Here is an 11889-nt window from a genome sequence, read left to right as displayed (position 1 = left end):
TGTTGCAAACTTAATAAAAGCCCGACGGTATACTCAATGAAATATGTTTCTTAAGGGTCAGCAATTACATATCTTTTTGTGACCCGATACTACATCCGCATATAAAACACAGCAGATTATAATATTGATTAAATATTAAACATGAATTACAAACGAATTAACGAAATGTGGGTGAGTACTCAGTATCTAGAATTACTCCTATTCTGGTAAGACTGCCCCAACGGAAACATTTATTTCTTCCGTTGAGGGTGCTTTCATTTGGGTTATTTGATTGTTATTTTTGTCACTAGGTTTTCAAAGGACGCTCTAAAACTTCGGCGAGAGACAGCTAACTGCAGCATTTTACCAAATGAAAAAATATCGCTTGCAATGGTTTCTCTTTGTCCTTGCACAACTTCCGGTGCCAAATAACTTGCATTTTGACTCTGATACGTTGCTCTCCCTGCTCAATTAGCTGTACTTTTACCGAAAGTCAATAAAATGGTTGATATGTTTCACCAAGGGCTGGAGAAAGAACATTGTTTAGATTTGATATCGTTGTGGAGGATTCCCTTCCGTGCACATATTGAAGAGCGCGACAAATATCGCGAAACACTTGAACAACTTGAGTCTTCTTCATAAGTGTGTTAGTTGTATAATGGCTTTCTCCAGAGTTAGGTTTTCCCTCCTCGGTTCCGTGTATGAAGATGAAATTGCAAGTACCCAGGCAATAAGGCTCTTTGACCAGAGCAAATTCCCAAAAGAAGAGGCAAATTGGGATGATCCCCAAGTGCATGTAGTACTTGGCCTCATTGCAGCACTTCCTTTCTGCACCGCTCTTTTTCTGTTAAATTATTAAAGAATGGTTTAGCTTTTTCATTTCTTTTACTGCCACTTTTATGTTGCGATAATGAGCAAGATAAACAGGTTCCAAAACTTCCACTTCCTACAGGGATATCTGAACATTTCGAGATCAATCGATAATCAACTTCTCTTACTGGTATTGTCACCGAAATATTGTCCTTCCTAAGGCGTTTATTATACGAAGGGCAATGCTGTCGCGCCTAAGGTATATACAACCTGAAGTTTTTGAAAGGCAGCAGATTCAATAGATGAGTTTCCCCCTATTTTTTTGCCAGCGTCACAATTTGTTTCCCTCTGCTGTAATTTCCAAACTTTGATTCCAAACTCGATCCTTCACTTTTTGCTCTACTTGTACTATTCTTTCTTGGAATGTTTATTTGAGAGCAACGTGGTGGCTTGATCTGCCGTTTTCGGTCTATCGACCCTTCCCTTGTTTATGTTCATTAGCAACATGACTTTCATTAACGTTGGGCAATCAATGTGGGTACAGAAATGGGCTTTTCACGACGGTGTGTTAAAGGGCCCTCTTCAAATTCGCCGTCCTAATGGACAATCCAATTTTGATCCTCTTGTGTCGTCGCTCTTCTCTCTTCTTAAGACGTAATTCTGTATTTATCTTCTTCTGTCTCTCCCTTTTCTGCTTCTTTCCTTTCTCTTTCGTGTGCGGTCTTGATAATATCGTGAGGATTTTCGAGAGCTTGTTTCAGACATGGCTAAGGCATGGCCCGCGAAGTATAATTAAATGATCCAACGATATACCACTGACGGGAAATGAAATGCGTGGTGACCGAGTCTGAATATTCCTCTCCCTCCCCTCCCTACGAGAGTACAAAAGAACCAAGCCAAAAATAAAAGGAATCAAACAATAAATACCAATAGCAATCAATTAATAAAAATCAAATAGAATTATAAGCTAAAGGAGAGAAAAGTTCTTGAAAAGTAGGTTGCTCAAAAAATTTTAAATCTGACGTTATGATAATCATTGGCCTACCCCTCCCCCACTCAGAAAAATTGGTGTTGCGGATATGACGGAATGTGACATGATACACTATTGCCATTGCATACTGCTGATTTGTACTCACTGTAGAAGTTATGGCCACAACGTATGTAATTGAGTGTGGTTTTTGCCTTAAGAATTTCAAGAGTTTCTCCACCTTAAAGAAACACTTCGTTCTTAAACACCCAGGAACCGAGTGGGAAAACATTGTGCCAGTATTTAAAGACTGCAAGGATTCCACGATTGCTTCACTTCCGGAGTCCAAAGATTTGTCGGCAAGTTGTAATTTTGAAAACTACAAAGTTTGGCTTGCTGGTTTAGTGGAGAGAATGAACTCCTTATTTCATCCCCGTCTACCAGGTAGGCTATACTTCTTTTAATTTCAAGGTTATTTCCTAAAGTGTAAAAGGTCACTAAGCAAAACGGGATTGTATCGATAAAATATGTTTAAATTAACAAAAAACGGGATTGTCAACGACGACGTCACGGTTTCGCTAATAGACTTATTTTGATATCAAATATAGCTAGTCTTGGGTTGTCTCAGTAAAGCCCAACGGTTATTCAGATTCAATAAAACCACCCAAGCATTGAATAAGTATTTACTTGACTCTGTTGGAAATCTGATAACACAAGGACGCGAATGCTGCACGGTGCTTTTAATAGTTTCATATTTTAAATTTCCCGATATCTTAATAGCCACCATACCTTCGCTATATTACTATAAAACATATAAACTTATTTATTATTGTTAGCTTTGGCTGATTTACACTTATCTTTAATTTCAGGGCGATGGGTCAGAATTGACTCGCATCAAGTTCCAAACGCCTTTCTTCCAGCACTTGATTTTTACCTTAAATGCACAGGTCAACTCTGTTCAAAACAGGTTCGCACTGTGGACAGCCCGCATACAAGACAGCCTCTCAGAAAATTTCATACAAGCTCTTCGATTCAGATTCTTTTTTTATGGCATTGGAAGAACAAGGCCTTGTTGAAGTTAAAGACAAAGTGATTTTTTCTGGGAACAGTGAATGTCATGAAAGCAGTATTGAGCTTACTGCTGATGATTTAATCAAGCAAGCTAAAGCGAAAGCAAGTATTCCAAGAGTACTAAGAAAAAGGGCTTCTTCTAAGTCGTCTCTGGTGGTCGGCTATGGTCAGGGCAGAGCCACCAGAGAATAGAATTAATCTGGTGGCCAAATCTGTACAGTTTTACGAGCCATGGAAGACTAATTGTCAGAATGTTCATTGAAAAAAGTGACTTTTAAAATACATAATTGCTACATATGTTTGGAACCCACATAAAAGAACTACCTTTTTTTCAAGTTGAGCTAAAATGGTTCTTATACATGTACTGCATACTGAAATAGGTTGTCTGGTCTGAAAGCCCTGGCAGCTGAGATTTTGTGGTTTTCAGCTTTTACTTTTGGCAATGGCAACCTTTATTGAAATTATTATGGTAAATTATTTAGTATCCACTGAGAAATCATGCTCAGTAGGTTATTATTTATAAGTCTAAATTGACTAAATATTTAGCCTTGTGGCTCTTTTACTTTTTTGCACCCATAGATTGCTGTATATGCCTACTTCCTATGCAATGGTTGGTAGTTAGATCCTGAAGACTTTTTATAAGGCCCTTTTTTCATAATCACTGAAAAAAATATTATTTCATGGAAGCATGTCATGAAATCTGTATCACAGAATCACAGGCGTGTCACCCAAGTGTTTCCGTTGCCAAACAGCACTTAGGACAACAGTATCATGACAATTTTCAATGACAAATATTATCAGATATTAAACTTAGGCTTTGAAAAACCTGAAAATATTATTTCATGGAAGCATGTCATGAAATCTGTATCACAGAATCGCAGGCGTGTCACCCAAGTGTTTCCGTTGCCAAACAGCACTTAGGACAACAGTATCATGACAATTTTCAATGACAAATATTTATCAGATATTAAACTTAGGCTTTGAAAAACCTGAAAATATTATTTAATGGAAGCGTGTCATGAAATCTGTATCACAGAATCACAGGCGTGTCACCCAAGTGTTTCCGTTGCCAAACAGCACTTAGGACAACAGTATCATGACAATTTTCAATGACAAATATTATCAGATATTAAACTTAGGCTTTGAAAAAGTTACCTGAAAATATTATTTTAAAGTACCAATGGTATTTACATATGTACATTCTAAGATGCCTATATATATTTGCTATAAATTGCATCATTTGTATAAACACATTTCATAAAAAGCTAAAACAGCTATGAATTCCTCACATTTTGACAACAAAATACATGTTTTATGTAGTTTTTAGAGTATGTGCCACATATCTGAAAGACAATTAAAACCAATGTTTTGTTTAGCTTTTACAAAATTGTGGATATTCATTGAGCAGAACACTAGATACAAAAGCAAATACCACTACTTGCCTTTGTTTGGATCATGCTCTAGCAAACTCTACTTATTTAACAAAATAGTTGGTCATTAATTATTTCACAGATATATGGAGTGCAATGTAAAATATTGTGGTTGCCTTACTAAAAAAAATAAATTCTATTGACCACTGGCATGAATTCTTGCAGAAATCAGTTCATTTATGATTCTCTTCCTGAGTTTTGAGCTATCACTAAAAGACCAACTAAAACTAGGAATACCTGGCCGCCTGTATTCAATGATATCTCTGGCTGCAAAGATGACTCCAATGCCACAACTTGAGCTGCCTTCCCCTGAGCTTGGCTGCTTTGGCATTCCAAATCTTTGGAATGGCACTTTTCCACCAGACCATAAAATGGATGACATAGAAGGCCTAAGACATGTTAGAACCTTCATTATCTTTGTCACAGCAGCTGATATGTCGGTTGGTGGTTCCATGTGCATGCCATCATCATAGTATGCGATTTCCTGTGAAAAGTCAAGGCATAAAATCCCCCAGTGGCACCCTCCAACATGCACAGGGCAAATCACTTTCTCTAGTTTACTTGTGCTCTGGAAGCTGATAATTGGAGTCAGCTTCTTAAGAAGAAACTCATGATCTGCTGTTGCCCAGGTAAATGTGTGGCTTGGAAGATATGCTATACTTGATGCATGTATGCTTTTCTTTAGAAAGAGCATACATGACATGTCAATGGTGTAGCCATCTACATAGCGCTCGCAAGCCAGGTTACTAAGATCTTTTGCATCCATTAGAAAGCCATTAACATTAAGAAACTCCTCCTGCGGACGAAGTGACAGCAATGTCTCTCTAACAACCGAGTCTTCCCTACCCAGCCATGTAAGCTCTTCTCTGACTTTTTGCTTGATCTCAGCTGCGAAACAAAATGATTTAATTACTTCCAGTGCCTCACCAGTAAAAGTACCAAATGTTCCCAAGCTAACAAATGAATGATTGTCATCAGCTCCTATAATACCACCACTGTGTACATGGTCACGTAGCAACTTTAGAGCCCTGTCCACTACAGCTTCAGAAGGACGGCAGATTAAGGAAAAAGGGTCTTTAAGATTGTTACACTGGATATTTTGTACAAGTGTGATATCAGAATCTTTGATATATGCCACTGGTGGAATGTTCAGGGAAGCAAGTTGTCCACGAGTTAGACCAGGATTTCTACACAATAACTCGAGTGGGTTAGTTGAGCTTAGTGTGGTTGTGGACACTGGAGGAGGTGGAGCTGCGTGTTGGCTGGAACTCTGGCGTGACACTGGAGAAGGTGGAGCTGCATGTTGACTGGGACTCTGACCAGGATTCTGGGGTGATGCATATTGGGACTTATACTCTTGCAATCTTTGTTGGTATGACTTTTCCCATTCATTATGCACATACTTATAGGAAGGTACATCTTCCTCTTGAACAATGCATGCTCCATTTCTCACGCTTCCACTGGGAGACTTTGCCTTTTGATATGCATATCTTGGGTAATCCACCCCAAAAATCAAGGTCAACAAACTATCCATTTGTGACATCCACCAAATATCTTCACTCGTCCACATCTTCTTCTTTTCAGAGCCCAGCTTTAGGGACCAGTAACATCCAGAAAAGTGAAAAGCTGAGCCTTCAAACAAATAAAAAACAATATATTTATAATACAATCACTCTTTCAAATAATCTTCCACTTTAAATACTTACTTTTATTCAAACACTCTAGTGCTTTGCGAAAGGACAATCTCAGGAAGAGAAAATATTCAGCATACTGGTGTGTCAGTATTTGATCAACTGTAAAATAAATAAAACGACTATCTCAAAATAAGCACATGACACTAATTTGTTAAACACTTTCAAAAATATTTCATGATATATGACAGCCCTGTATGGCAGCAGCAGTTGCTACTTGGAGATAATTTAAATTTCTAGGATTTTTTTGTTTAACTCCATACATGAACAGTTTGTAAAATAGATCATTTAATTTTTCTCCTGCATAATTCATGTCATCAAAAATTAGAAAACCAATTTGGGTGTTTGATAAATAAATGTCACTTACAACATAAATTGAAAACAAACTTGAATATGTACTTTACACAACACAGACTAGAGTTAATTTTCAAAATGGCTATTTCCCATAGTCTATTTTCAAAATTAATGCTCAACTCTGTTCCACTTTATGTCAGAAATCATCTTGCACATTTTAGGATCAAAATGACTAAATGAATGATTGCTGTCATGTTTCATAACTTTTATTATATCTTTGATGGCTGCTCTTAGTTTTTTATTTGTCCCCTTACTTGATGATATGCCTTCTGAAACATCATGGGATGTTGCTCTCAAATAGAGTTGCCTGTGTACTTTGTGGCTTGATTCAAAGCCCTGAGTTGACATGGCACCAATAGATCGATGGTTTCTCAGGAGCATTGAGGCATGCTCAATGGCCATGTGCCCATAATCTCCTGTCCCAAGCTTCAAACCAAAGACCTCCCGTAGGAGAAAGCCCCATTCTTTACACTGTGATGAACAAAATAATATAACAGAATATATCTATTTAGTATGCCCATTTTGTAACATCAAACTTGCAGTGTGCAGAATACCTGAATGTCGAATAAATCAATTAAATGCTCCTCATCTTTCTTGAACAATTTCTTTCTCATTACTAAGGCAATATCATTCCAACCAGAAAAGACCTAAAAAATAATACACATTTATATACAATTTATTTAAACATAACAAACAAATAATAAGACTTTGGAAGAAATTTCAAATACAACACCCCACAGGCAGAGTAAGAGTACAACAGCTTGTTTTGAAAAGCAATTATCTAAGCTTTTGATAAAAAGTAAGTGGATTTCAGTGAGCACAACCATTCTATCTTGGTTTATTTTTAGTTAACCTTAATTGACACACATGACCTTACAGTATAAGATCATTTCAAGGCTTGCATCCTCATAGTCTTTATAATTTGATAATCCCAGGTTAAAGGAAATCATACCTCCCTGCTTGCAAATTGTACTGAAACATTTTTGTGCAACATACATGTACAAAGCCTAAAATAACTTAGCTAAGTATGGGCTACTGCATTATCATATGTATGTACTATATGTTACCTTTATATAACATTCAAGAGCAAGATCAGCAGCAAGAGTTCCTAAAACATCATTTTCTTCATAAGCCTGCAATCTTTTCTTTTTCTTGGGCTTCTTTCTAGAACTTGTGTTGTGCTTCAATGCCTCAGTGAATTTGTTGGACACATCATCAACCTTCTCTTTCCATGACTTTAGCAGCTCATCAATTCTCTTGCCAACAGCTTGCAAATAAAATAAAAAAGTGCAATAGTAAGAATTGGTTTGCTAACAGCTACATGAGTTTCAGTTAATATATTTTTGGCAATTACATATACCTTGATCTTTGATATTGATCTCCTCTTGATGAGTGCCAAAGTCCCGTACAAACTTTTCATTGTCTTTCAAAGCTTGAAAATACTAAAAGATGGACCAGAAAAAATTAGAAAAACCATATGAATGGTAGATGAATAAATGAAAATAAAAAAGTAACATCAAATCCAAATCAAATACCAAGACACGCTCTTGATAGAATGTTATCTTGTTCAGTACAAACAACTTGGCAGCTTCAACATCTCTGAAATGTTCTTTCAGCTTTGGCAGGGGCAATGATCTTTCAACAATGACAGTCGAATTTTGAAGAAATTTTCTCTCGGTAGGCCCTATTTAAAAAAAATAAAAGAATGCCATTGTAGTGATTACTGACAGTTTCTTTTTTAATGGATAAGTGAATGACTTTGTTATAGGAAGAGCAACAATTTTGTTACTTAGTGTATAATCAGACTGGTGAATGGGATTCAGTGTATTTGGTAGTTATAGAGGCCAATATCTATCATATGTCTTGAGTACAACAGCTGTCAAAAATAACCACATAGCAAAAGCTCAACAACACACTTTGGCAAAAACTTTTAGAAGAGGCATGCAGGTTTCTTTTCTAATTTTTACTAGTAAGTAAGGCTTCCGATAAGAACTTAAGCCATATTTAATGATTATATTTAGTTGTAAAAACCTGAAAATGATGCAACTTTGACATTGTGCTTCTCAACCATTGTTTCCTGTCCTGGTTTTGTACTGATACGAATCCTGTCTTTTTTCATGGTTTGAGGACCATATTCTTTAAGGGCAGCATTGCACTCAGCTAATGAACCAATCTTGTGACAGAATAAACCAAGGGAAGCAAGAAGCTGTTCCATATTTCGTAGTTCACAGTGTAATGCACAAATATTAACAGCTGTCATGTTTTCGTCCAATAAAAGGGTGAGGTCATCTCTAATCCCTGTGAAGCTAGAAAAATTAAAAACATTTAAAACCACTTGCAGATACTTCTTTATCATAATTCTAAATACTTATGATTAGCATAAGTGTGTATTAACCAGTAACAGACACTTATTCTTTATTCTACTTTTTTTACACAGAAAAAAAAAAAAAAAATAGAATAATGAAATAAACACTGCATTACACTGATTAGACAAGAATACTGTATGGATAAAGTAGTAAATTATACCATCAATCTACTAAGAAACCTACCCTCCAATATTAGCTTTGGTCATGGCAAAGTGCTTCAAACAAACTTGATGTGACCCAAGGTTGCACTCAGCACATAACTAATTAATCCAAAAAGACACAAAGAATTGAATAATTTGTTATTAATAAATGAGTGCTTACAATAATTGCTCTGTGAATTAAGTAAAATTCCAAAATGAAACAATAGTACAAATCACTCATGGGTGTTATCATATTCTAAGTCAACTAAAGAATGAACAATCCCGAGCATTAGATAAAAGGCCACAACGGTGTATACTTTCATTTGCTAGCTTTAACCAATTGTGTGGAATATCCAAAATACTTTCAGATTTCAGTGATTCAATGATTAAACCTATTCTACTAGGGTACATTGTTAATAATATAATGTACTAGAATATTTATACTTCACATACCCTTAGTGCATGACAAAACATGCAGAATTCACCAAATCCTTTGCCACCAAGTCGAAAGTTTTCATCATCTTTCTTGCACAGCAACAGGCAAAATGCTTTATAGTCAATAATCACTGTTGGGAGATATAAGGAAACATGTACTATAAGTATTATAAGAATCACTTAATCACATACAAAGACACATTGTACATGGCCCTTGCTTTTACAAATCAGACTACTTAAAGATTTTAACACATTCTTTTAATGATTATGAGTTCAAAGCCAATTTTCAAATTACTAAAAGACTGAATTTGTAGGCACATGATTCTAGCAAAACACAGCGTCGGTATAGGGTTTCTGTTGTTGTCTTTTAGGAATCAAATTAACACGAAATAAATTTATATCAAAAGCACGAATAATAATGATTAACAAAAAATTTACCTTTAAATTTAACTTGCAAAAGTTTCCCATCAACAACAATGCCATTTCTCTTGATCACATCTTTTTGCCTGTTAATGTCTCTTACCAGGACTTTAATTTCTTTCCTAATAATGAGAAAGCAGTAATGACTTTGAGTACACTCCTTCAATATTAAATTAAAAGTCCATATTAATAATATCGTACCTGCTTTCTTCAATATTGGCTATGGCTAATGGGCGGACTGTCAGGGCACTTTGAGAAGAAAGGTAAGGATGGTTGCCAGGTACAATGCCAACACTTACTTGATCTTTACCTATATGCAATTTAGATACAATAAAAAATTCAAAACAAGTTTATTTTAACAAAGGTTAGCAGTAAATTGGTTAAAAAAAGCATTTAAGAGGGGAAAGTTTGGAAATAGGCAAAAGCAAAAAAAAGGGTAAAAAGACAACACAAAGTAAATAAAAACAAAGTAAAGCAATTGGACAAATTAAACCAAAAACAAAATTCGAAGCAAAATAATACAAGATATAATTTAATATAAACTTTCAAAGCTAATAATGATACTCAATTACCAAAAAGTGGACGTCCATCTAATTTCAGGTGGAATTCCAGAACTTCACTTTGGGTACCATGGAGTCTCTGCTCCCTAGCACTCCACACAATAGCCTGTTCAAGGCTGACTTGATACCCAGGAAGAGAATCTGGCACTTCTCGAATTAACATTATCTGTTTAGCGACACCAAATATCGAAGAACGTAAGGCCTTCATATGATTCTTGATCGGAAGAATGCATATATTGGAGCTTCCCTAAAACCAAACATAATAATTCATTAAGCCATGGGCAAAATGTGACCTTATAGATTCATATCGAAACCTAACAGTTTAGGGGTGGGAAGAACACAATATTATGATCACAAAATAAATAACACATCAATAACAAATCCACATGATCATAAGGCATCAGTACTTACTTTCCTTCCCAATTTCGTAAAATTGATTATAGATTGCCAGTTTGCATCTGAAATTTTCGCCTGGACTTTTAAAAACAATAACTGCCAATCTGGCATTCTCATCTCGGCAACTCGCTGGTCCCAGAGGTCGTCCGAGATGAGCTCTTCGAATGCTCTTTTTACTCCCTTTTTCTCAGCAACCTCGTCCATTACCTGGCAAATGGTTTCTCTTGCAAAGGACGGCCTTGACTGGGGATCGTCAGTGCAGCATCTAGCCAGCACTGACGCCAGGGATTCCTTCTGACTCGAGCAGAGATCAGAAACCTTCTTCATAATGAAGTTTGACTTTGCTCGAGTTTTCCTTCGTTTCACACGTCCTGTCACCTCTGAGTTTTCTACCTCTTCGAAAGATTCATTGAAAAAGGGAAGACTGTGCTGTTCTGCATATGACAGGCTAGACGAGGTATATTTTGAACTTGGAGGGATAACTTTTGGCGGGATAACGTTTGGCGGGATAACTTTTGGCGGGACAACTTCTGGCGGGAGAATCGAGTCCTCAAGATCGATAGATCGTATCGCTGCCTGGATTTTTGGATGGAGGATCGTATTTACTTCGGTTATCTGCCTTCGATTAAAAAGATTTCCGATAATGCCAAATGCAGTAGCGACGTAAACTTCGTCGACTCTGACTTTGTTGGCATTCTCATGGAAGAACCAGCAAGATTGTACCGTGCTTCCATCACGAGTGACCAGATCACAGAGCTTAATTTTCGATATTTCATTGGGAAATACTCGAAAGAAACTCGATAAGGATGCCTTTCTTGGAGAGCCAATACAGTTCTCAGTAGTTAGAGCATACCAAGCTGTCGATGAATCCAGCTTTGCTGAGAAAACTTGACGAAAAATGATCGATGATCGAGCCATAACGCATTACATTGTGAGCTCTTACGAGCTCTACGCGCTGGAAGGAGTGATCAGTGAAGTACTGGTAGCACATTTCGTAAAGCCCGCCGAAAAAAGCCATATTCCAAATAAAGTATAATCCAGTTACTTCGAAAAGAAAACTAATGACAGATATTATACAGTGTACAACTCCGCCATTTTGTTTTTAACACAAGAGTCTAATACCCATCAATCACTACGGTCCTTACTATTGGATCAGACGTAAGCTAATTAACACCTGGATTGCCTTAGCAAGCAATCGCGCTGTGCCCCTGCTGTGACCAAAATGAATGGCACGGGGCTCCTCATGGATCTACGTCAGACGTAAAGTTTT

The 11889-nt window shown here is 36.7% G+C and overlaps 1 protein-coding gene across 1 annotated transcript; it reads right to left on the bottom strand.

Moving 5' to 3' along the window:
• Nucleotides 1-4156: 4156 nt before the first annotated feature.
• Nucleotides 4157-11859, bottom strand: LOC148906875 (uncharacterized). The gene is made up of 14 exons (XM_089036690.1): nucleotides 10635-11859; nucleotides 10236-10470; nucleotides 9865-9973; nucleotides 9682-9785; nucleotides 9262-9374; nucleotides 8852-8928; nucleotides 8334-8608; nucleotides 7838-7986; nucleotides 7663-7744; nucleotides 7370-7569; nucleotides 6857-6949; nucleotides 6557-6773; nucleotides 5964-6050; nucleotides 4157-5889 (listed from the first exon to the last, which is right to left on the bottom strand). Exons 1-14 carry the CDS (start codon nucleotides 11535-11537, stop codon nucleotides 4394-4396), a joined length of 4140 nt encoding a protein of 1379 aa, XP_088892816.1. The 5' UTR covers nucleotides 11538-11859; the 3' UTR covers nucleotides 4157-4393.
• Between the last annotated feature and the right edge of the window lie 30 nt (nucleotides 11860-11889).

Source organism: Actinia tenebrosa, unplaced genomic scaffold (genome assembly GCF_029948245.1).
Source record: "Actinia tenebrosa isolate PJP-AT-01 unplaced genomic scaffold, QUT_ActTen_1.0 PGA_scaffold4__44_contigs__length_22323623, whole genome shotgun sequence".
In the NCBI taxonomy this organism is placed as follows: Eukaryota; Metazoa; Cnidaria; class Anthozoa; order Actiniaria; family Actiniidae; genus Actinia; species Actinia tenebrosa.
Note: the sequence above shows the minus strand (reverse complement) of the source record. Positions and strands in the feature narration are given on the sequence as shown.

Bases quoted from the DNA above. Each gene is read 5' to 3' on its own strand.
- LOC148906875 (XM_089036690.1), bottom strand. From the start codon at position 11,537: ATGGCTCGATCATCGATCATTTTTCGTCAAGTTTTCTCAGCAAAGCTG. The intron at 7,745-7,837 runs GTATTTGATTTG...TCCATCTTTTAG, and splicing joins TCTATCAAGAGCGTGTCTTG to TATTTTCAAGCTTTGAAAGA. The intron at 6,774-6,856 runs GTATTCTGCACA...TGTTCATCACAG, and splicing joins TTGATTTATTCGACATTCAG to TGTAAAGAATGGGGCTTTCT.